Consider the following 26,193-nt stretch of genomic DNA (forward strand, 5'->3'; position numbering starts at 1 on the left):
AACAGCTCAGAAGCCCCAGGGAACACAACATGACCTAGTGGGGAAAACAGCCCCTCCTGGGGGCCTCCATCACCCAACTCACCTTCTCCAAGTGTCTGCTTGAGTAAGTCGTGCTTGGCTTGTAGCTTGGTGATGAGGTTACTGCCATTCACATATTCTTTAAATTTCTGTAAGACACAGGGTAAAAGGAAATTAGAGGACAAGTGCTGGGATCTCTGCCTCTGGAATGACCTCTGGGTAGGGAGATTAGGTCATCCTTGAAGACCCCAGGCTTTTGCATCTGCTCCTAGCTCTCCAAGTGGCTGCCCAGTCCCTGGGGGATGCTAGGCTTTAAGGTCTGGGAGCACAAAGGAAGCCCCAGGAGGATAGGAACAGTGAAATCTGCTTTTCTTAGGTAGGGCTATGGGTAGCACAAAGAAAAAGGCTTCTTTGGTTATCAAAAGCCTACTGTATTTCTGGGCCAAGAACAATCAAGATGGGAACCATCCCAATGGTCAGGCAGCTACAGCCAGAGAGCTGGCAAAGAGGAGCCAAGGAGGCAAGTCTTTCCTTCAAATGGCCACATTCTAAAAGAGGAAGGGTTTTGCAGGCCCTGGAGAGACTTTCCCATTAAGAGAGCCCAAAGTACATTAGGCAATATGATTTTCTTCTTCCTGTGAATGAGGCAAGGAGACAGGTACAGGAAAGTGACTTGCCCAAGGTGCTACAGAAAGGCAATAGTGACTAGGACTAGTCCCAGGCTGCCTTCTAGGTTATGCTCAGTGCTGTCTGGGGCAGTACTGAGGGACAGAAAACCTTCCAGAACAGAAACATAGCCACCTGCCCATACTTGGCCTGGGCCTCAGCCTCACCTCCACACAGGTAGCAGCTTTCTTGCTCCCTCCAGGCCTATACCATGTGAACACAGGCACAGAGCCCTGCTGGGGCCTGCCTTTGCTGCACTGTGAGCAACCAGAGGCAGGAGTTTAGTTAAATCTCTGCCTCCTAGGCCATACCAACCAAGGTGGGCAGAGAGACAGTAAATGAACCAAAAAATAAGTAAAATGCCAACCTGTAGTGAAAGCTATGGATAAAAATGAAGCAGAAAGAGCAGGCTGGGAATCCAAGTAGGGGATGTCACTGCTAAGGGGACATTTGGGCCAAGGCCTGAAGGAGGCAGAAAAGGGACATGTGGGGACCTGAGGGAAAGAGACTGGCAAGCAGAGGGCATGGCAACTACAGAAGCTCTGAGATGAGGTCCAGGAACAGATGTGACTGCCCCAAACCTACCAGCTGGTTTACCACAAGGAGGTCCACTCCTGACCCAGCTAGCACACGCCAATGTAGCAAAAAGAAGAAAGCCTTGAAAGTTAAGGACAGTCACAATTTTTCCTGGAGAAGAGGGTCCCTAGTGTCACCTTTTTCCCCTTGAGGACAGTTATCTTGGGAAGGGTTCCCAGGGAAGAGGGCTGACACTGACACAAATAAAACTGGGGTGGTCTCACCCTGGCCCACGCCAGTGGTTTCTGGAATGACTGTGAGGTGGGACTGCACAGCATCCTCTCCCCTTTCCCATGGCCCTTATCTCTGAGGACCTGGCTCATTGGTCCTAAGAGTCACTCTTCTTTGCATTTGCAGAGCATGCAGCAGGCTTTACACACATGCAGCAGAGACTGCCAATATTCTTGGACAGCAAATGGCAAATGCATCATCATGTCTTTTCTACCCAGAAGGAAACAGAAGCCCAGAGCTGTGCTCTCTCATTGTGTGACCTTGCCTTCCTGTTCTCTTCTGTATAAGGTGAGATGGACTCAGTGTTGATACAAATGTGGACAAGAGGACAGGTGGCCTTTTAGCCAGCTGGAGAGACTGTCAACCCAGATTTTAGTTCTATAACACCTCGAGTCTTGCTTTTCACCTCAGGGACACAGGGTGGCCCAGAAGCATTAAATATTCCAGGACGCCATCATGAGGAGGATGGGGGTCTGAGAGCCTGCATTTTAAACAAACATTTCCTGCTACACAGAGGCTCTCAACCAATGCTTCCAGTTAACAAAATCCTCTTTTATCACAAGTCTAAGAATTCATAAAAAGCAGAGCTAAGGTGTAAGCAAGTATTCTGTCCACCAGGCTTCATGGCCTCTGGGAGGAGAAGCTCTGATCTTGTAACTCAGGCTCCTGTTATCTTCTGGCCAGTGTCAATTACCCCTAAGGCTCTGTGACCTGTGGGTATGAACTTCACCCAGGTGACTGATGAAAGATAAAAGGCCATCATATTGTATTGATGTTTGCATTAAAAGCAACATTGCAAAAGTCTAAAATAATGTTAAAAATAGCAACAAGGGTTGTGAGAGAATGGACCAGCCATCCAGGTGGATGAATTGATTATTAAGAAAAGTAGACAGCATATTCTGACACTTAGTAAAAGACACTACAGAATTCTTTCAACTTCAAGCAGTCTGGACCTCCTTCTCTGCTTCTGCTGGGTAGATTTATTTGCTTCTACTGTCAAAGTGAGTTATTATTCGTACATGTCACACTCCTCACTCATCTTTGTAGCCCATAATTGTCTTTACGAATACAGTGGAAATGCGACTGCCAGGAATTGGGTTGGGGTGATTCACAAAGATCAGCTTTGTTTTCTTTCTTGATAAGGTCAGAGAATGTTGGTGGAAGAAATGTAGTATGTGCAACTACTGGTTTTCAACAAAGAATTTGATAAGGCCAAGATGAAGTCAGATGCAAGAACTGGGTGGGTTTGTGATGGGCTAAGTGAGCACAATCCAATCAGTATCAACCTCCCTGCATAGTTGTCTGTCTTAGGCATTGGCCCTGACACACCCATTTCATTATTTTTATTGATGAACCTTAAGGTGTGGAAGCCATGTTCACACATGACAAGACAGTGTGTATGTTGAACTCCTACATAAGGATGTTGACAATCTGGAACCATGAAATGAATTCATCAAGAGGACACCTAAGTGGTGACCGACATGAGAACTACCCAAGACATCTCCTACAGAGCCTTCGAAAGGAGGAAGGCCTGGCTCATGGCCACACACACACAGAACAGAGATTAAGCTGATATTAACTTAGCTTTAAAATAAAAATAAACAAACAATGAATATGATCCTAGGACATGAGAATGGGAGTATAGCTCCTTGTGTGGAGAAAGTAAAAATGTGTTCTATTCTGTGCTGATCAGACCAAGGCTATCTCGCTGCAGAAGAGGCGCTGACAAAGAGAAGGAGTTCAGGAAGTCACTGGGATACTCAGCCTGCTCAAAACAAAAGCTTTTAAGACAGAACTGAAAGAATTAGTGAATGTGGCCTGCAGAAATGAAAACTCAGCTCTCTGCAGTCATGGAAAGACTGAAGAATTAGCCTCCCTCTGGGTCACACCAGAGAACAGAATCTAGATCAACAGCCAGAAACCCTAGTGTGTATATTTTAGAAAGTGAGATAACAGAAGACATATACCCAAAGCCAGCCAGCCAGAACCCAAACAGAAGGGCTGTTTGTGGAAGAAGGGAACTTTTTATCCTGGGGGCATTCAAGCAGAGTTTGATGACCTTCTGGCCTGGAAATGGCTCAAATGGAAGAAAGTTCCCTTACAATTCCAATATTCCATACTCAATAAACTCAGGTTCAACTATAAGCCCCCTTTCCCCTTTGCCTTGTTCTTCCCTGCCCCCCGCCAAAATGAAAAGTAAGGATTTCATGTGGGAGGCTAGCAACTCCATGAGAAATATGCTTGGATTGCTGAGGACATTATTTCTAAAACCTACACCCAAATTTAAGACAATTCAACACAATAAAACATTTGCATAATTTTAGGGTAGTTGTTTAGGACTTATGCCTGACTCCTTTATTCATTTTTTTCTTAACCCAGCTGAACAGAACTTTCTCTTTGATCTTTTTTTCTAAAGCAGAAAAGTTTCAATGACCATCACCCAAGATCAATGTCAATATTACCCACTGATAATTCACTTTCTGCATTACAGTAAATTCAGCCAGGCAACTTAATGTTAAAGTATGTTGGAAGATTCTTAGGTCTGATTGACCAGGGTGGTTTTGCCGGTCCTTACTCCATCAGGCCACTCCCAAACATCACAGACAGGGACAGCAGACGATTAGTTCTGGGTCCAGGATGCCACCTACTGTAAAATAAAACATCTCTGTCTCCTGTTGGTTGGCCCTCCTCTTGGCAATGTTGATCTTGCTCATGTAGGTCTCTGACGCGGCCGACTTCACCGACTCTGTGGATCGGCTGTGTTGGAAGGCGTCAGAGACGTCAAAGTCCTCCACCGTCAGCATGTCCTGTAAAGTCTGCATGGTGGCATCCAAGGTTTTTCTAACCTGGGGAAAAAGCATACCCACAAAAGACCTTTATTCTTTCTCACAATTTAAAGTGTTTTCTCAAATTTATTCACATAAAGCCTCTAGGAGACTGGATGGACCAAGGTGCACTGAGGTGCAAAGCAAGGGAAACGAGTCATTGGTTCAAGACTGCACAGCTGGCTGGGAGAATAAGCCAGGGTGCCCCATCTAAAGTAATTTCATGGTATGGCTTCCGCCAGGGAACCTGGGGGGATGCTATGATGCACAAGGGACACAGATTTCTAGGTATGTTCCTCTTTGCCTGGTTATGCTGCCCCCAACCAGCTTCTGCAGTGGAAGGTGATCAGTCAAATAGGGACAGCACTGGAGGTGCTCCTTCTCTTTGCTCAGAGGAGGGATGGGATGACGTCTGGAAAATGGTGGGTAGCTATGCTCCAGCCATCTGCTAGCTGATCCCTACCAAAGGTGAAACTGAGGGAAGGGAGACCCCGAGACAACAACAGTGGCTGAGGCTCTGACTGTTAGTTAGGACTTCATCTCTCTCCCAGAGTCGAGTGAAACCACAAAGGGTACAAAATCCGGGCATAAGAACCCCAACCTCACAACACCCTTTTGCTGCATGGAGTCTAAATGGCACACGCTATGTGCTTTGATGGAAGGTCACTCCAAAAATAGTCATGGGAAAAACTGCATCAACATTTGTTGTAAAATTATCACCACTCAAGCTCTCTTGTCACGCAGGCTCAGCTGAAATGTCACCTTCTAATGACATCAGGCCCTATGAGTGTCTTAACCTAGTGCCTATGCTATCTGGTATTTTTCCAAACTCATTCATTTATTAATCTGTTTTGTGTTTTAATTTTATCTGTGACCCTCACTAGAAAATTCTATGAGAGGAGGTACTATGTTATATTTGTCCAGAACAATGTTTAGCAAATAGTATGCGCTCGATAAGTATTTCAATGCTTGTTGAATGAATAAATGAATGAATAAACAAAGTCTTAATTTGACCACAGAATGACAGGAAGGTCAGGTTTAAATTCAAGGATGGTCATGCCCATTTACAGTCCACAGAGAAGAATATTTGCTTCAATCTATTCTCTGTGACCCTGATTTCCAATTTAAATTCCATTAACATTGTTATCCACATAATGCTCCACGTAAACAACTTAAAGTCCTTTGGGGAAAGATGGAGGGCATAAACAAAGAAAGAAAATACTCTGCTCATCTCCTGTCTCTTGCTAGGCTTAAAAACCCAATGCACAGTTTGTCTCCATATAACCTCCCTCCCCCAGGACCGCTTTGATTTGTCATCGTCCTGAGCTACAATCTGTCTCACATTTGTCCTCACTCTGTCCTTTGTAGAGATGTAAGGCAAAACTGCCCTCTCTGCCCAGGATAATCCCCCTGAGATCTGAGACAGAGACTGTCTTCTCACCTCCCAAAATGACTTCACTTCTCAAGGATAAACCTGCCCACAACCTTGGGTGACACTTCCTATAATCTGTCCTTTATCTGGGGGCCTCTGGTTAGCTGATGTCCTGCTTAGAAGGAGGTGTCCATGATGGGACAGGGTGTTTCCAGTTTGGTCTCTTCAGTCCACATCAAGGTGAATGCAGCTCAGCTAGGATTTCCACCTGCACCCATCCAGTAGTGAAGCCATTCCACCAGGCTTTGTGGGTGGTACGCCAGGTGGGGTAAGACTGGCTCTAAAGCCATGCTGCAGCTTGAGTGCCCTGGGTTGTTTATTTCATTGTGTAATTTCAAATACCTACTATGATTTCTGATGTCAAAAATAGGAACTCATTGCAGAAAATAGAAAAAAGCAGAAAGAAGTCAACAGAAACCACCCCAAATCCAACAATAGAGACACAACCACTGTTACATTTGGAATGTTTCCCTCTGATCTCTTTTCTACACCTGTGAACACACATCTCTTTACCTACAGACTCCAGCTTACCCTACGAGTGAGAACCCTGAACAGAGTCTTCCTTCCTCTGCTTCTCTTTCACTTAATACCTCTGAGCCCTATGAGTGTCTTAACCTAGTGCCTATGCTATCCGGTATTTTTCCAAACTCATTCATTTATTAATCTGTTTTGTGATTACAGATTCCCAGGCCATTACAGATTCTTGGAGTATATGGTTTCAAGGTTGTATGATTCTCCATCTTATAGAAGAGACATCATTTGGGATGCGTTCCATGGCAAGAGTGGACTCCCCAGGACAGCAGCCTTTGTGAGGAAATCTCTCCCAGGCAGGGGCTCACTCACCTCCTCATTTTCAATCTTGAGAGTGGCCAGTCTGGACTGCAGCTGGTGGTACCGCATGAGCAGCTCCGTCTGCACAGGCTGCTGTGCGCTGACCTGGCACACCTGCAGAAAGGACAGTCATCACCGTGCTTGTGCACTACCCTCCTCACCTGCATGGAGCTAGGGCAAGGGCTACATGGACATCCAGATCCACAGCCTATGAGACAGGCTCAGCAAGGTCAAGCAACCTCCCCAAGGTCACCTAGCTCATGTAGCAATGGCAACTCCAGATGGGAAAAGTTTACTCTCCTGCCATTGCCCGGATTGTGGCCCTCAGCTACAATCTTCTACATTTGTGCAATGTTTGTGGGTTTCCAAAGAGCTTTAACATAATCTTGTTAAGTGAAACTAATTCATTAATTTCAAAGCAGGAAGTTGTGGCTAGAAAAAATCCACCTTGTAAGAGAAACCAATGGAAAGAAGGATGAATCAGTAGGTAGAGTGCTCGAAAAGCCCACAGGAAATGACAACTGTGGCCAGAGCACTCCAGGGCTCTTCTTCCCCAGGCAGTCGAGTGGGGTAGAGGGGCAGAACTGACAGAGATGCAGCTGGTCTCCTCTGTATCCACAGGGTTGACTTCCACATATTCAACCAACCAAGAACAGAAAACATACATGGGAAAAAAATGGCCTCTGTAATGACATTTCTTTCTTATCACTGTTCCCTAAACAATGCAGCGTAACAACTATTGACATAACACTTACATTGTACTGGGTGTTGTAAGTCATCCAGAGATGACTTGAGTAGACAGGAGAATGCATAGGTTCTGTGCATATACTAGGCCATTTTATACCATTTTATACAGGGACATGAGCATCCTCACATTTTGGTTTCCACAGGGGGTCCTAGAACCAGTCCCCTATGAATATTGAAGGACAACTCCACCATTCTCCCTGTACCTTCCCATCTGGGGCTCTATTACTATCTGTGGGCTGGGCTACCTAGTTTGCTTTAGTATCTCACCCCTTCTAGGATGCAGCTAAGATCATAAGGGATTGTTGACAAAGTCTGTTGACAAAGTTAGTTATTTATTAGTAACTATGCAACCTGAACTTCACAGTGCTAACAATGAGACCAGGATTTTCAGGTCAAGGTGTGGGGCCAGACATGAGAGCAGACAGGTGCATCAGGAACAGCAACAGCACACAGAGGGCCTCTACTTTGCAAATGAAGGGAGTGGGTGGAGCCTTCTACAGGGCACAGCAAATGCCATTTTCCATCTGCCTCCTTGTCCCTCCCTAAGTGCTCTCGGATGGCCCAGCTGAACTCCCACCTGAATTCAGAGACTGGCTGATTCTCATACCACATTGGTCTGGGTCTCCATCCCAATTCCAATTCCCAAAGGAGGGAATGACACAGAAAAACTCAGGGAGCTATTTGCGTCAGGGATTTGTGTAACCTGGGTCCTAGTAATGTTGCAAGGGACAGTGACAAGTTCCTTTCCGCTCCTTCTTTTTTTCTTTTCTTCATTTCAGACTGTAACAAGAATCTGAAGGCCAGGTGCAGTGGCGCACGCCTATAATCCCAGCAGCTCAGGAGGCTGAGGCAGGAGGATGGAGATTTCAAAGCAAGACTCAGCAACTTAGCAAGACCCTGTCTCTAAATAAAATACAAAAAAGGGCTGGGGATGAGGCTCAGTGGGTAAATGCCCCTTAATTGAAGCCCCAAAACCAATTTTAAAAAAAAGAATATGAATAGCATAAGCACTGAAGAGAACTCAGCTGTCTAGTGTACCAGGGTTCACAAGATCAGGAGGGCAGCACCCTGGCCAAGGCAGCTATAGGAGGCTGTGATGAGGTCCGCAGTTCATGATCCAAGGGCATTGGAGGGAGGAACAAGAAGACCGTTTCTATACACACCAGGAATCCCATGGGGTCTTCTAGATATACCTGGGAGGAATTCTGAGGTAAGCTAAGTCCTGTAATTCTGCAGGTAGGGACTTGAGCCAGCTAGATGAAGGTTATCAGTGATAAATTCCTCTTTTAAAAAAGCTCATGAACCAAGAACTTGACCCCAGGCTCTGAGATACACATTGTGCATACGCAACCAGGGCTTTTCTCCTCCTACCAAGGTTCCAGAAGGATGGGAGAGAATAGAAGCAACCTATAGTTTCAGTGAGTCCCCCCAAAATTCATTCATACTAAAGCAAAATCATTTTTTATGGTATTTCTTAGTGGGGCCTTTGAGAGGTAACTAGGGTTAGATGAGGTCATGAAGGTGGGGACCAGTATGGCATTAGTGGTTTTTTAAAAAGAGGAGGAGATGGACATGGGCTAGTGTGTTTGCTCTGTCTCACCACATGGTGTCCTGGGCCATGTTATTATGCAGCAAGAAGGGCCTCACCAGATGTTGAGCAGGTGCCATTCGCCACATTCTTGGACTTCCCAGCCTCCAGAACCAGGAGCTAAATAAATCTTTGTTCTTTCTAAATTTCATGGTCTCATGTATTTTGCAACAGAAAACGAACCTGACACAGCCTCAGGCCTGGCCTCCTGGGGAAACCTACCTCATCCCCCATGTGGGGCTGGAACTCAAACTTGAGCGGAGGGCAGAAGACCTGGTTGCACATGTCCATGACGGTGTGCTTGTCGCTCCGGGAGTCCAGGCTGTCCACGGCATTCTCGATCACATCCAGCCCCTCGTGGCGTGAGGTCTCCAAGTTGTACTCAGCTGAGAGGTAGGTCCGGAAGGTGCGGGCCAGGCTGGCATGAAAGCCCAAATCACAGCACTTGGGAAGAGGCAAGGACAGAGGGTGCAGATGACAGCTGGGACGGTGACTTACAATCACCTCCCATTCCACAGCACTTTGCACACAAACCACTCCAAAGCTCGAAGAGGATGTTGGGGGTTGATATTTGTACCATAGCAGCGCTTTTCTCAGCTCCCCAAATTCACCGCATTCCTTCTCATCTCTAGGTTTTCATGCATGTGTCTCCTCTGCCTGAAATACTCTTCCCTCCAGATTCAGCTTCCTCCAGAAAGCCTTCCTGATGTCCTCCACACTTAGGAGTTTGTGTCAGTGTCCCCACTGCAGGGGCCCAGGTTTCCCTGCATCTCTTACTGTGACCCCTGCAACTACTTATTAACGTGACCTGTGTAGGAAGACCCGCTGGCTTTGGCCTACTGCAGCACCTCACATCCTAGACCACAGGAGGTGCTGAATAAATATTTGGTAAATGAATGAATGAAAAAGGCGAAAGATGGGGCTGGGGTTGTGGCCCAGTGGTAATGTGCTTGCCCAGCATGTGTGAGGCACTGGGTTTGATTCTCAGCACCACATATAAATAAATAAAGTTCCATGAACAACTAAAAAAAAAAAAAAAAAGGCGAAAGAGCCAAAAGGAAAGTTGAAAGGCAGAAAAGAGGGAAGGTCTGGTCTTAAGCCATTTAGAAAGCCGAGTGTCCCCCTTCCCTTAGGATGGTAATAATGGGTCCTCTTTGCAGCCAAAGGAAAAGCAAAGACCCACTGACTTCCTCACAGGACACCAAGGCCACAGGAAAAGGATTCTGTGATCAGTACTGAGCCTTTACTGGGCATCTCCAGAGCCCACCTGTACAGGAAGGTGGAGAGGAAAGGAACAGTCTGGGCTCCAACACAGATGCCCCAGAAGCCCTCCTGATGCTGCTGCTCACAGTGTCCTTCCTCAAGCCTGTGGTCCTCCAACTGGCATTGCAGATCTGTGTGCCCTCTGCATCTGCTTAAGCTGTCTGATGTCTCCCACAATAACATCCCCAGGAGCTAATCTACGCCACTGTCTTATTCACTATCTCCTTCCACGTGTGCCTGGTTGATTGAACTTAGGGGCACGGAATATATTAACATCTTCTTTACTACACTGAGATTCCCAAGGGCACCAACTGTGAATGTCTACCCCCCAACCCCACACCCAGCAAAGGATGTGGGCATAGCAGCATGCCTGGGAAGCGGGGGTTGAATGCACTCATGACTGCCCAAGCCATGCTTGGAGGGTCATCAGAGGCTCGCCTCATCCATGAAGTAGAAATCCTGGGGTGTCACACACAGCCCAGGCCATACCCAGTGCCCTCCCCCTCTAAGCAGCACTCAAAGACCTGGCCACCCTGCACATCAGCCTCAGCTAAGGACCAAGTCCCTCCTTCAGCTGATGAGATGAACCAGCCTTGGTGTGGCCCCATCAGTTCCATGCTCCCCAGGATGCTCACATCAATCAGATCAGAGACATCATGGATGTAGTATTTGCTTATAGCTGCGTTGGTGGCTGCCAGGTTCAGCAGGTAGTCGTTCCGGGCCTTTGTGCATTTCAGCTTGTTCTCAGAATACTTTGCCTGCCTCTGGAAGAAGAAAAGAGTAGATGTCAGGGCCAAGTCCACATCTATAGGCTATCTCCATGCCAGGGAATAAGGTTCAGACCCTGCATCGAGATCACTTCACATGACACAAGCAGCCAGTAACACTAAGTGACACCTAGCTGCCTTTGGGTGGTATCAGGGTGGGTTATAAATAAGACCCCTACTCAGCACCCTCCAGTGGCTTCCCAAGCTGCTTGTGACTGCTTCCGGGGAGCTGCTTCTGTTCTGGGCCACCTGGCAGGGAAGAGCAAGGAGCAAGTAGGGTGGAAAGATATACTTGCCCCTTTCAGACTGATGAGTCCCAGGGTAGGGTAAAACAACAAGTCTCCTGAAAGAAACAGGGTTTTCCTCTCTCACCTACACATTCTCAAACCTTCCTTATTCTGATTCGATTTGTAGCTTTTTAGTAGAGAAGCCCCATTGGCAGTCTTTTTTTTTTTTTTTTTTTTTTTTTTGATAGTGGGGATTGAACCCAGGGACACTCTACCACAGAGCCATTCCAAGCCCTTTTATTTCTAATTTGAGACAGGGTCTGTAAGTTGCTAAGGGCCTCACTAAATTGCCAAGACTGACCTTGAACTTACAATTCTCCTGCCTAAGCCTCCAAAGCCACTGGGATTACAGTGTGCACTACCACGCCCAGCCAGTCTTTTGATTTTTTTTCCAGAGACCTTCCCTGACTCTTCTCTGAGGTCCTCTTAGTCTGAGAACACCCAGCACACTCCTCCTGACATTTATATCCTGTGTTGGCCATGTTCCTGACCCTCAGGGAAAGCTTTGATATTCCTGACCAACTTCCTGTGGCCCACTATGAATCTGAGACCATTTTTAGCCCTTTGTGGATTCATGAACTTTTATACTTGTAGATGATCATAAAGGCATCTAGTTGAACTCTTTTATTTTATAGGTGAGGAAATGAGAATGGGAGAAGCCACTTGTCCAAGAGCCAACTGACTACTCAGCATACGCTCTGAACTAGAAAAGAGTCTCCAAAACCCCAGTTAATCCTCTGTCTATACCTGTACATTTCCCTCTATGATATAGTCCTATAATTCATGACTGGTTATTTTAATTTATTTTTACTACATTCATGGAATTGTATAACCATCACTACCACCTAAATTTTAGAACATGTTTATCCCCTAAAAAGAAACTGCACATATTAGCAGCCACTCCTCTTTCTCCTCTTCCTCAGCCCCTGAAAACCAACAGTTGACTTTCTATCTCTCTGGACATTTCATACAAATTAAATTGTACAATATGTGGTTTTCATGACTGTTAGCATGTTTTCACTTAGCATGTTTTCTAGGTTCACCTATGTTGGGCATATGTCAGTGCTTACATCCCTTTTATGGCTGAATAACATTCCATTTTATGGACAGAGCACATTTTACTCATCCATTTATGAACATTTGAGTTGTTTCCAATTTGAGGCTATCATGAATAATGCATCTATGAACAGTCATGAATATATTTTTACAAGGACATGTTTTTTGTTGTTGTTGTTTATTTTGGTACTAGGGATTGCACCTAGAAGCACTTTACCTCTGAGCCACATCCTCAGCTCTTTTTTATTATTTTTATTTTGAGACAGAGTCTCACTAAATTGTTGAGGCTGGCCTTGAACTTGCAATCCTCCTGCCTCAGCCTCCTGAGCCACTGGGATTATAGGTATATGCCACCATGCCCGGCTTATTGTTTTTATTTTGAGATAGGGTCTCACTAAGTTGCTGAGGCTGCCGATGAACTTATAATGCTACTGCCATAGCCTCCTGAGTTGCTGGGATTACATGTGTGCATCATACACCCAGCTGCATAAAATGTTTTAAATTCTCTTGGGTAGACACCTAAGTGTGGAACATTTGAATCACATGGTTATTTGGTCTCTGTTTTACATTTTTAGGAGCTTCAAGGTTGTTTTCCAAAGTGATATACCATGTTACATTCCCTCCAGCAACATGTAAAGATCCCAGTCTCCACATCCTCACCAATACTTCTCATTGCCTGCTTTTTCATTCTATCCATTCAAGTGGCTATGAAGCAGTATTCCATTGATTTTGATTTGCATTTCCTTAATGATTACTGATGCTGAACATCTGTTTATGTACTTATTGACCACCTATATATAGCTTATCCAAGTCCAGTTGTGTTTTGTTCCCGCTCAATTGCCTACAATTTTTAGAGTTAAGGGACTCTATACTCATAGAATTAGACTCAGAAGCCCAGATAAACATCTGGTGCAATGTGTGGCAGATAGAGCTCTGTGAAGATTTCATGGTAGCATAGAATGAAAGAATGTGGCGAATTCAGCAAGAATATCATAATCTTTCCAGAAGAAAGAAACCTTAGAAGTCACTTAGTTTAGAATGAGAAGAACAGCGTGTATACTGCCTTCGAACTTCCCTGGCTATGTTTGATGTCACCGAATGATCACAGCACCACTTCTAACAAAGCTTGGAGAGGGCTTTGCAACCCCCCACATAGTGCTCTGGGCAGCCATGAGCAATGGATGAGAGCTGACATGAGAGACAAAGCTTTGGGCCATCCCTGTCAGGTCTGAACACTGAGGTTCAGAGGTGCTATAAATGTGGCGTTTGCAAAACTCAGCTAAAGACTATTTCAGAGCTGATGTATGGTGATCCTAAAACTCTGGGCTTTGGCTTGGCAATGGCAATTTCACAAAAGGCCCTTCACCAGGGTCCCAGGTGCTGCCTAGTAGCCAGTGCTGCTCTTTCTTATTGGGACACACTGAGACCCACTCAACTCTGCTATCTGGTCCTAGCCAACAGCTGGCCTCTGGACCAAGCATGCCTTCCACTAATGCCTGCTGATTCCCATCCTGGGTATGTGCTTGCTGAACATGAATCCCATCACCCCAGTTCATCTCTCTAGTCAGCTCAGCATCTCTGCTGCCTGTTGACTATGGCACCATCTGGGCTTTAAAAGAGCTGGCAGAGGCCTGGCCAGCCTGCCTCCTCCACAACACTGACCTCCAAGAGAGCAGGTGCTACAGCACCCTTCTGCTTTCACACCCCAGGGTGCAGAGGAACAAGGCAGAGCCAAGGCTGTCAGCTCTTAGCTGAGCACACAGCTCTACCTGTCATGTCCTGACCCCCGTCTCTCCCAGCCTGAGGCCCCACTCACCTTCTCCTTCATCTTCTCAATCTTCTTCACAGAGCTGCGACGCTGGGGCCGGTCCTCGTGCCGAAGGAGGTTCATGCTGAGATCTCCTGACTTGTTAAACTGCTTCTCCTCCTGCTTCTCAGCTTCCTTTAGCTTGCTTTCTGCACTAATGCTCTCCGCATGGTACATGTGGTAGGTTTTCATGACCTGGGGATGCACAAATTGGAAACACCAGCAGTCTGTCACGGCCCAACATGGTCCCCCCTCCTGCTCCCAGCCCCACCTCAAGTTCTGCACCACATCTGTGCCCACTTCTTCCCATGACACACCGAGTGTTTGCAATTCTTTACTTTTGCACAAACTTTCTAAGGACTGGAAATGATTCTGATTGTCATCAATAGCAGCTGCTTTGTGACCATCACTATTACTGTTATCACCATTGTCAACATCATCACACTCCTACTGGGTCAGACCAGGCGCGGAAAGAGAAAACTGCAAAAGGTAACCACAGCCCCCGAGCCTTTCGGGTTCTCAGAAGTGATAGGGCAAGCCTGACCTTTCCTCAGTCATCCTTTCCAGCCCCACCAGCTGTGACCTCTGCATCATCACCAGCACCATCATCACCACCATCCCTGATTTGAGCTGACGGTTTAAGAACATTGAACTTTCAATTGACTTCAGAAAAATGTTACAAACTCTGGAGAACCTTACATAATGTGGAAAAAAATCATTCTCTACTATGTTTCTCTCTCCTTCCTTAATCCTGAATGTCTTACCACCCCCAGCCCCTAAAAAACTTATAAAACAATAAATGCCTAAAAAAATACAGCCAACTTTTCTTCAAGAACTTGATGGAATGCGTTGTTGTATGCATTCTACTCATTTTGGTTCACTTGCAGTTGTAATAAAGGTCCTAAAACCCCCTTCTGCTGATTTCCACGTTGAACCACCAGTTGTTTCAAGGGCTCATTTTCAAACAATTGGGTGGGCCAGAAGCTTGTAGTATCAATGTGCTCTCGACCTCTAGTGGACAAAAGGAAGGACTGCAGGCTCATAGGAAAGTTATCTGTACCATCTTTCAAGTAAAAAAAACACCCCTAAGAATTGGGAACACCTGTATAGCCTATTCCCCTTCCTGGATGCCCTCCTCTGCCCCTCCACAATCACAGACACCCCTGATTTCTTCACTTCCTCATCACATTGCTGCTGCTGTTCATTTCTGGACCCACCCTTCCTGAGTTCAATGCTTCCTGCCTCATCCACTTTTTCTATTTCAGCTTCTGAGTCTGATTATCTCACCAACAATCTATCATCTGTGTTGAGTAGCTCTCAGAGAGACAGAGCATTTCTATTTGTATCTAGCTCTTCCTGCCCAATCATCCATGCTTGTACCCATCCAATCACTTAGAGGCATCCCAGCTGGATGCCTTCCCCTCCCATATTTCCTGTGCTTCATTTTCTCTTTCTCCCTTTGCCTTGTTTTCTTTTATTCTTCTTGATCCACAGAGTATTCATCCCACTTTCCAACAAGCCAAACTTCCCAGGATAGACTCCTAAATGCATTTCAGAAATCCCCTGCTTGGTGAACACAGCCTGAGAACTCTGGGGCCAACCTCCCTGTGATCTCACGGATTCCTGATCCCACGGGAAACAGTGAACTCAGTTGCCCAGAGTGATGTGTCAGACAGCTGCCACTAGAGTCTACCTGGAGGCCTCTCTGAGATGAGCTTATTTATACCAGAATCCTCTAGCTATTTATTTTCTTTATTGAATTACAGATGTCCCTTGGTATTCATGGAGGATTGGTTCCGGGACCCCCCACAGATAGCAAAGTCTGCAAATACTCAGTCCCTTATATAAAACAGCAGAGTATTTGCATAAAATATAAGCATGTCCTTCCAAGTACTTTAAATCATCTCTAGATTACTTACCTCATGCAATGTAAATGCTATATAAATATCTGTTGTACTGTATTTTTTTGGGGATAATGATAAGAAAAAGGTCTGTACGTGATCAGCTTAGATGCAATTTTTTCCTGAAGATTTTTGATCTGTTGTTGGCTGAATCCATGGATACAGAACCCATGAATGTGAAGGACTGACTGTACCTGGAACAACAGTTCAGTGTGGAAAGTCCTTAGCTCAATAGCCTAGAAGAGTCTGCTTGATATTGCCAATCCAGGATGTTTTAAGCCATATTTAAACTTATCTATTACTTCAAAGTCTAAAAACATCTTTCTATTATCTCCTTCTATTGGAGAAGCAATTCAAGCTGTTCTTACCACAATCCCTGGGGCAGCATGATAACAACAAGAGCAGTAGCTGTTTGTTGAGCACTTACTGCTACATGTCAGTACTTGTTCTAAGCACTTCACATATACTTCTCAATTTATTTCCCACAAAACCCCTATGAAATAGGACCCTGGGATCCCTGCCTTACAGATGAGGAAACCATGGCTTCAAATAGCTCAGGTGAGCTTCTTGAGGTCACAAAGCCAACATGTTGCAAAGCCAAGGTGGCCGACCCCACAGCCAAGACCTGATAGGCACAGACCTGTTGTGCCTTTCTGGAACCTTTCCTCAACCAGGAAATAGAAATGGATGGGTCCTCTAGCTCACAGGGATTCAGAAGACCTGGTTTTGAGTCTCAACTGCATCCCTCTGTGCTGGGTGACGTGGATGGGCTTTTCCTTTCTGTGCCTTCCTGGTGAAGCTCAGACAGGGGTAGATAGAAAAGAGCTCTGCAAACTACGAAAGTGACTGGCTGGTGGCAGCTGGGTGCAGAGCTTGGAAGAGCCAGAGGTGGATGTGGATGTTCAGCTAAGGCCGAGGCACTGAAACCAGAGGTTTGTGAAGAGGCACTTGTTCCCTTGTTGCTTAGGGAGGGCCTTTCCCAGCCCTGCAGGCTCTTCTGGGGAGGTTCCACTTGAACAGTTCTAGGGAAGGATGTCATAAGGACATGTAAGCAGAGACCACTATTCTTGGACTCAGTTCAGTTTTATGGATTCTCAGAATATAAGAGCCCAAAGGCTCTCCAGAAATCTTGTTGCATTAATCCCTTACTGAAGGAAGCCAAGGGCTCAGAAATACCAAGTGTGTGCTCCAAAGTCACTCATCAGGCAGAGCTGAGACCAGCAGGCCACATCTTTTGACCCATAGGGATGGCCATTTCTGGTAACCACACTACCTTTGGCATCTTCCCAGATGTACAGTCCTTCAGAACTCTAATTTAAATGAAAAGAAAGCAAACAGAATCCAAAAGTTGACAGCATCAATAAAGAGACATGTTGGGGACAGGATAAGGGTCAGTTGATAGAGAACAGATTTTCAATGACTTAGTCATGTGTGCCTCTCCTGCCCCAGGGGCTCGGCTAGCCCCAGCACAATAAGCTTTTCACCTCCAGCATCTGGGTATAGGAGAACCCCCAGGACAAGGCATGCGAAGACATCCCAAAGTTTCAGTCTGATCACCTACACTCTACATGGCCAATGTTCCCTGTAGAACTTTATGTCTGCTTTAATTTACTCACTTGTAAGGTTTATACAATGTATTGACTGAATTCTATTCTAATTTTACCTCTTTTTTTTTCTTCTTCTTCTTCTTCTTCTTTTTTTTTTTTTTTTTTTTTTACAGTGCTGGGAATCAAACCCAGGGCCCAGGGCATGCTAGTTGCAGGCAAGCACTGAATTCCTCCTTCAGCCCCTCTTGTCCCAACTAAAATACCAAGTCTGGAGGGCCGGGACCTCATGTTCATGATGATATTCCCTAAACTAAAGCAGAGATGAGTAGCCAATAAGTATTAATATATAATTGAATGAAGGAATGAAAGCTTGGGATTAAATAAATCAATGGTGAGATGGATACAGATGGTTGGATGGATGAATAGATAGGTAGATGGGTGCATGCATGGATGGACGGATAGACAGGTGGGCGGATAAGTGACTACATGGTGAGTAATCAATGTATGGATGGGTGGATAGAAGGGAAAGGGGAATACAGGGAGGGAAGGTACAGTTCTACTGCCTTTGATCTAGTGAATATATTCAGGGGTAAAAGTCAACTATACTTTCAACCATTAAATATTTACCCAATAGTTGATTACATACCAGGCACAATACTAGGTACTATACCAGGAAACACTGCAATATATAAGATATATGAAGTCTCTGCCCTCAGAGAATACACAAAGTAGAGGGGACACAGATAATCATACAAGCAATTGTCACAAGGTGTGACAAGTGCTACAGTGCATGGAGTACAGGATATCATGGAAAGGCTGACTGGAGGAAGTGACATCTAAACTGAACCTTGAAGGAAGAGCAGCTGTTACATTCAGGGAAAGGACCTGGTATGGATGCAGTGTCCCAGACCAAGGGAATAGGGTGGGCAGTAAGCCTGGGAAAGCAGGAGACATTAAGTCCGAGGAACAGCTTATAGATAGAAGAGAAGAAGGTGTTTGTGCACTACCCAATGGAGCCACTGCCTTTTCCTCCCACAGCTACCCGTCTCAGTGAACATCTGTGTTTTTTCTCTGTCCAGGATCATCCAGTCTTTCTTCTTCAGGAAGAGCTTCCTAATTTTCTTTGAGAACCCCGCCCCAATTCCCCTCTACTAGTCTCAGCCACATGGCTCATGAGAAACTGACATTACCCTTCAATCCTGGGGTGGGTGTGAGACCCAGTCCGGGCCAATTGGTGAACATTAGGCTCATCTGGCCAGAATGTTGGGACTCATGAGCTCAGACAAGTCAATGAGAGGTACCCTGGCTGGGAGGAAGTGAGCTTACAGTGCTGGGACCACCTTTGTCACCAAATGGGAGAAGCCTGCCAGATCATGAAGCCCACAAAGAGGAAAACAAAACCCAAAGGAGTTAAAGGCTGGGGCCATGAAAGGAAGGAAGAGAGGGAGCAAGGAAGAGAGGGAAGGAACAAGGGAAGAAAGAAGGGAGGGAGGCAAAAAAAGAAAAGGACAAAGTGGGGAGGTGGGTTCTATTGCCTTGGAACTATTGAGTATACTGATTGGAGCGGGAAGAAGAGCTGTGTGCCAGGACTGTTCCAAGTGTGTTCTCATTGCTACAATATGGAGGACAGTGGTTCTCTACCCTCATAGAGTGCACATGCCATTGGTGAGACACACAAGGAAATAACTGTGTGAGCCTCTGGAGGCGGCTATTGCTGCTGCTGCTCAGGTGATCCCATAGACTGCCATTTTTACACAGCTAGTGCTATGGTTTGAATGTTTCTGCTGAAGTTCAAGTGTTGGAAAATTACTCCCCATTGTAACAGTGCTGGAGGATTTGTTACAGAAGCAAGTTCAGTCCTCTCTGCCATCTTGATCTGGACCTCTCTTGCCCTCCTGCTTTCCTCCATGGGATGATACAGCACAAAGCCCTCACCTGGTTCTGGGCCCATGCTCTTGAACTTCACAGACTCCAGAACCATAAGCCAAATAAATCTCTGATCTTTATAAATCACACATTCTCAGGTATTTGGTTACTGCAGCATCACATTGATGAAAACAGTCAGTTTGCTGAATTTTCTGACCCTAACCACTGAATGAATCCTAAAGACAGACTTCCTTCTCTCCTAGCCACTACACACTACCTATATCAGGCCTAGTACAAGCTGGTCAAGCTTAGTGCAGTGGCTGGTAGACAGTATCAACTGGCTGAGCAAGAGCCTCAAGTCCCATACTCTGGCTGCCCCTTCTTTGATGTCTTCTGTGTTTCCCCTATGGCTCCCCAAATGCCATCTCTCCTCTATTGCCTCTGTGATGCCCAAGAAAGTGCATCACCCACACTACCTTCCCTGGCCCTTCAGACTATGACAATCCCCACTAAGACACTATGACAGTGTCTCATTATCTAGACACAGCTGGCAACCAATAAATATACTGTGAGTGAATGAGTGTCTTCTCCGGAGAGTTGAAAGAGGTGAGGAGTTACCTAGAGGGGACCTCATCTCTCAGGTCTTCTGAGGATCAATTCTATTCCATGATGAAACTATGATGGAACAACATGAAGACAGAGGCTTGAAAGGAGCCTTAGACTTCCTCTAGCTCCATGCCTTCATCCCATGGGTGGAGGAAATCAAGGACCAGAGCCCAACTAACTTGTGCTAGGTCAGGGTTTCCCAGCATGTGAGAAGGGAATTATTTGTGTAAGCAAGATTATTTCAACATCACCAATATATTATTAACCCCCTTTCAATGTTCCTGGGATCCTTCTGGTGCCTCAGGAGGAAAGACTCAGGGCAGTACTGACATGTGTTTAATGCCTCTTTTTTTTTTTTTTTGGTACTGGGATTGAACCCAGGGGCACTCAACCACTGAGCCACATCCCCAGCCCTTTTTATATATATATTTATTTAGAGACAGGGTCTCACTAAGTTGCTTAGGGCCTTGCTAAGCAACTGGAGCTAGCTTTGAACTTGCAATCCTCCTGCCTCAGCCTCCTGAGCTGCTGGGATTACAGGCATGTGCCACTGCACCCTGCCTGTTTAATGCTGCTTTACAGCTATGCCTCAGGCATGGGTGAGACTGGGCAATGCTACTCGAGTTTCACTGCATCCTCCTACTTATACCACATTCTTTCATTTGCTCATGTGAGATATTATTTTCTCCCCAAAGAAATATATGGACATGTGTTTGGCCCTCAGTATCTGCAGGTTCCACAAATTTAACTAATTTGTTGGTAGAGAACTTTAGGAGAAAAATTGTGTCTCTAATGAACATGTACAGATTTTTTTTTTTTATTATTTCCCAAACAATGCAGCATAACAACTACTGGCATGGCGTTTACATTGCATAGATATTGTAAGTAATCTAGAGATTAAAGTATAGAGAAGGATGTGCATAGGCTCTATGCAGATATGCCTCTTTATGCAAGGAAACTGAACATCTCCAGATTTTGGTATCTGCAGGGAATTCTGGAAACAATCCTCCTCTGTGAATACTGAGGGAGAACTGTGGTTGACAAATGTTTATATAATTTAATGTATTTATTTAAGTAGCTCAGGCAAGTACTTACGCACACAGACTGGCTCAGGCTCCGCTGCTCCCCAGCTGGATGACCCCATGTGTGCTACCTGGCCTCTCTATGCCTCAGATTTATCATCACTAAAACGGAATGTAATAATACCATCTCCTGAAAAAGTCTTATGGTGAGAATGAAATGAATGAGCACACAAAACATTAAACCAGTTCCCAGTTCAAGATGAGCACCACATGTGAGAGGTGAGATAGGCACATGAGGGATGCCCAGACATGCTTGCTGATGGATGGATAAAATACTTCTAAAATATACTGCTAACTGACACAAGTAACTTAGTAACTGAAGGCATATGAAGGTAAGAATCAGGCCTGGAAGATGAACTTCTTGCAGGACATCTTTTTGAACTGTTTAATTACTGCTAGGGTTTTTCTTGTTGCTATTTTTTCTCAAGGCATGTATGATCTAATTCTAAATTTTAAAAAGGAGACTATTTTTACAGGAAAGTCCTCTAGCTCAAGTCTGGAACATGCAGAACACAGCAGGCTTGGAGGCTGGGAAGTCAAGCAGGAAGTTATGGCACCTTCTAGGGCAGAACATACTTGGGACTCAGTTGGGCCAGTGGCAAAAGGAGGTTGTGGAAAGAGGAAAGATTCAGAACTTTGCAGGAATGATATGTATGCTTCACTCTTTCATAAAAGACACAGTGATAACCCCTAATGTTGGCTAGGCACTAGGCCAACCTCTGTAACATGTACTCTCCTCAGTCTAATCTAGATAGATGAGTTGGAAATACCCCCATATTCTAGGGAAGGGCTGGATTCTGAGGCTTTGCCTGACAGGGCCTTGAATCCAGGCCCATCTGCCACTAAAACCTGTGTTCTTTCCAATACACACTGCTGGTTTTTCACTAATTAATTAGGATGGGGAGAGAGTGTGGGCAATTAAAAGAAAAATATTAAGTAAGTGATAGAGGGTTCCAATGCTATGTCAAAACCATGGGGATTTGCCTGAAGGTCATTCTAGAAAGATATCCAGACAGCCTGGGAAGGATCTGTGAAAAGAATCCCAGTTCCCGACCTCTCATTCTGAGGCTATCTCCAGCTGCCCTATGCCTGAGGGCAGACATCAGGTGGAGACGCCTTTGCACAGATTTGTCTGGAGGTCCAAGTGGATTTCATACCCCAACCCAGTGCACAATCAAATCAAGCCTTGGCTCTGTAAAAGGCAGAGCCCACTCATTACTCCAATCACTGTCTACCTGTCACCAGCTGCTGCTAGGTATGGACACTCATAGGGCCCTTCCCACTCTTCCCTGACCAAAATCACAGTGACTCCTCCTGCAGCTCTGTGCTGGGAGTAGAGCGACCCAGCAGATCTGTCCCAGGCTGGAGTAGAGCAGTTCTGTCCTAGCCTGGAGTAGAGTGACCAAGTACAAAGGAGGGGGTGCAATGGGGGTGCTGGGGTGCCGGTTGGTTATAACACAACAGATGCATTTCATAATCTAGAAACATATTGACAACCTAAGCATATTTTTAGCTGAACAATGACAACAGAGTGAAGCTTTTTAGTTGTCTGTTGTTTTGTCTTGGTTCTGCTGCTGGCCCACAGTCTCATTGCCTGCCCTTTTTTCCTCTCAAGCCAACATATGATCAAAGCTATAATGTGTCAGACTGATGGGACTTCAGGTAAAAATGTGGTTAAGGAGTGTGTGTGTGCGTATGCAACATGTAACGTGCATACATTGTGCTGATGTGTGCATGTGTGCTAGTGTATAATGCTTAAATGTGAGTATGTACCTACACACATGCTTGTGCTAGTGTGTCTGCATATGTGTTAATGTGCCCGTGAGTGTATATGTGCACACACACCTGTGCAAGCATGCTTCAGTGAGGAGTGACGAGGCCTGGGCAGAAGGAAGGCTTGCTGAGTGAATGTAAGAAGGAATAAGGGAACAAGATACCCAGGCCTGCAGTCTCCTCTGCATCCTTCCTGGTCCCTGAGCCTCTCCTCAGGAAGGAGATAGATGGCCATCAGCACATATCTCCATCACCATTATGCCCAGAAGTTCCCCTCACAGACCTCCTCCTCCTTTATAGAACATTTAAAAAAGAAAAGAATGGGGTTTACTGGATCATCCTTTCTCTACGTCATCAATTCCTGTTACTATGGTCATGAAGCTGGGCTGGGAAATAAAGGGCTCTAAAAAGACTTGTGGAACCAAAACGGTAACTAGAAGCCCTTAGCAATTAAGCATGATGAAGGGGCAGCAGGGGAACACACAACAACTGGGTGGCCATGGTGGACAGTTCACAAAGGGGAACCAATAGTTCCAGGCATTGCTGCAGATACAGCCCTTCTCCCTGTGACTGTGCAGTGACTGCCTCGGAGGGAGGAGCTCCCTTTGTATCCTTGCCCCCCAGGCTTGATGTGATGTGCTTTGGCAAAGGGATTTGACAAATGTGGCCTGAGCAGAACCTTGAAAAGTGCTTGCCTATGAGATCTGCTCACTTTGGCTTCTTTTTTTTTTTTTTAATTGGCCAGAAATTACCTCAGCCCAAATTACAAACCCACAGAATTATGAACAAACAAAATGGCAGCTATTTTAAGCCCCTAAATTTTGAGGTGGTTGTTATGCAGCAATTGATGACTGCTACAAAGGCCTTTAATAAGTCATTTACTTCTCTGTGTCCTCGTTTCTTTACCTGCAAAATGTGAGTGCTCATTCAGTAATACACAACAAGTACTTAATACAATGTGAAATCTATTCTACGCACTCACTAAAGAGCCAGTTGTCATTGTCATCCCTGTTTTGACAAGAAAGGTTTAACCCACTTGGCCAGGCTGGTAAGCAGTGCAATAGGAAGTCAAAAGCACATCTGTGTGTAATCAGCTCCACTGAGAGCCTCTACTGGAATTCCTGTTCTCTTCCTTTCTTCCCCTCTGTTTCTTTAACCCATTAAGTCTCAAGTTTTCAATTCTAAAATTATTTCAATAAAAGTGACACAGCTGCATTAAAATAGATTTGGATATCATAACATAGAGCCCATTTATTATATAATTTATTATTAATAATAATGATAATGTCATTGACAATGTTAGTATCTTCACTAACCATTTACCTATGAGTTTTCTCAGAAGAATGGAACTCTAAAATAATGAATATTGAGGGGCTGGGGTTGTGGCTTAGCAGTAAAGCATTTGCCTAGCACGTGCAAGGGCCTGGGTTAGATCCTCAGCACCACATAAAAATAAATAAAATAAAGGTATTGTGCAACTACAACTAAGAAATAAATATTTTTTAAAAAATGAATATTTATTTCAAAGTTACCATGTTGCTCAATTTAAGTTTTTTAGGTGTTCCATAAATGGCAAGATGGGACATAATATGTTAATTCCTATGCTTCCAAAGGCACCAAGCTCAAGTTCATCTCTTATTACTGTGGCCCACCTGGGGCCATCAGTTTTCTGAATCCTGTCCTTCTTTTCCTCTCTTCCCCACTCCTTCTCTCAATCAATCTCTCACACGTCTGCTCACATCCTCTCATGTCTTCACTCCAGAAACAAGCACTGAAGGCTTCAAGGAGGTCAGCACTATGAAGGGCTCTGGGCACACTGTGGAGAACAAGTTTCACCCCTTGTTCTCCACACTGTTCCTGCTCGGTGTCTCCCATGCAAGCCCACGTGTCTACAAGTACTAGGCTCCATCTTGGGTTATATCAACAGTTCACATGTTTTACTCCTTCTCTCTGCCCAGATTCTCCACTCCTTGTAGGCAAAATCAATTCCTCTCATTTATTCACAATCCATTCCTCTTCCTCTGCTTAGTCAGCACCCAGGGAGCACCAAGGATGGGCAAGAACCTGAGAGAAAGAACAACTCTGAAATGTTCCCGATCCCCCATGATGCCCTATGGTGGCAATGGGTCCAGAGCAGGCAGCCCCAAATGCTTGAATTTAATGCTTTTGACTAGGGTCATCCAGGCACCTCCCACATCAAAATCCACACTCGCTCAGGTCCCCTACGTAAAATGGCCTAGTATTTGCAAAAACCTACACACATCCTCCAGTGTACTGATTTTTTACACCACCTAATACAGTGCTATGCTACGTAAGCAGTGGTTCTACTGTGCTGTATTGTTTAGGGAATGGAGACAAAAAAAGAATCTGTTCAGAATTGATGCAATGGAAAAAAAATTTCTATCCTCAGTTGGTTGAATCCATGGACCCTGCAGATATGGAGGGCCAAATGTACTGAAGACTCAGTGTGCAGTCAAGAATAAAGGATCTTGAGGGGTACTGCTGGCACCCTGAGGGCCTCAAACAGCGGGGGAACCACTGCCCCATCTCCTGCCCACAGGCAGCTGTGCACACAGCATCTGCTAGATTCAGGGCCCATTAGGCACCAGCACCATGAGGGTCACAGAGAGATACCACCATCCTCTTGATCTCTGACAACAGTCTGAAACTGCCCAATCTACAAGCTGCAGAACGATGACCAGCCCCATTTTTCATGGGTGAAACTGGGAGGTGAAGGATGAGCCCAAGGCCACACAGCTATTCAATGTGGGCCTTTAGTGCAGCGATACACATCCAGTGAAGACCTGACTCCAAGCATTCCAACACAGGAGAGATGTTGACACCAAGAGATCTTTGGAAAACCGCCATAGAACTCAAAGCCCAATGGTGGTGCCTTGCAGAAAGTGTTGGGGTTTAATCTGAGTTTGAAAAATGAGTCTGACAAAAACAAGCCAAGGAGCAAAAAAGACAATTATAGACAAGAAGTGCAGTGATAAGAAGCAGAGAGTGGAGGTATCTGGGGCAATGAAAAGTGCCAAAGAGAGGAGTGCAGCTGGAGGGTGGAGGGAAGGACAGGGACCCCCGTGGTCCCGGGGCCCTGGGATGTGGAGCTCAAGTAGTGGAATGCTATGGGGGAAGGTAAGCCACCCGAACTCATCAAGGGTGAGATGATGATGACGGTGATAGTAACATTACTAACCCCTGATTCACTGCTTCCTTATGTTCTAAACACACTTTACAAACACAACCTCCTTTCATTTCTCAAAAGAACATGCAGTGAGTAAGTACAGTCAGCTCCCCCACCCATCTGCTAGTTCTACATCA

General features: G+C 45.4%; 1 protein-coding gene across 4 annotated transcripts in view; it reads right to left on the minus strand.

Annotated features, from left to right (window-relative positions):
• The window catches only part of SRGAP3 (SLIT-ROBO Rho GTPase activating protein 3), a 252,101-nt gene that overhangs the window by 56,431 nt on the left and 169,477 nt on the right, over positions 1-26,193 (minus strand). For all 4 annotated transcript variants that reach the window (XR_014019852.1, XM_081276010.1, XM_081276009.1 and 1 more), the window contains exons 5-10: positions 14,104-14,289; positions 10,813-10,941; positions 9,137-9,358; positions 6,592-6,693; positions 4,140-4,337; positions 83-167 (exon numbers count right to left, since the gene is read on the minus strand). Coding sequence is in view for 3 of the 4 variants with exons in the window: in XM_081276010.1 (XP_081132136.1) it covers positions 83-167; positions 4,140-4,337; positions 6,592-6,693; positions 9,137-9,358; positions 10,813-10,941; positions 14,104-14,289 (922 nt within the window). In the remaining variant the exon portion in view is untranslated. The remainder of the gene's footprint in view (positions 1-82; positions 168-4,139; positions 4,338-6,591; positions 6,694-9,136; positions 9,359-10,812; positions 10,942-14,103; positions 14,290-26,193) is intronic.

The sequence above is a fragment of the Spermophilus citellus genome (genome assembly GCF_964194105.1).
Source record: "Spermophilus citellus genome assembly, chromosome: 19".
NCBI classification, from domain to species: Eukaryota; Metazoa; Chordata; class Mammalia; order Rodentia; family Sciuridae; genus Spermophilus; species Spermophilus citellus.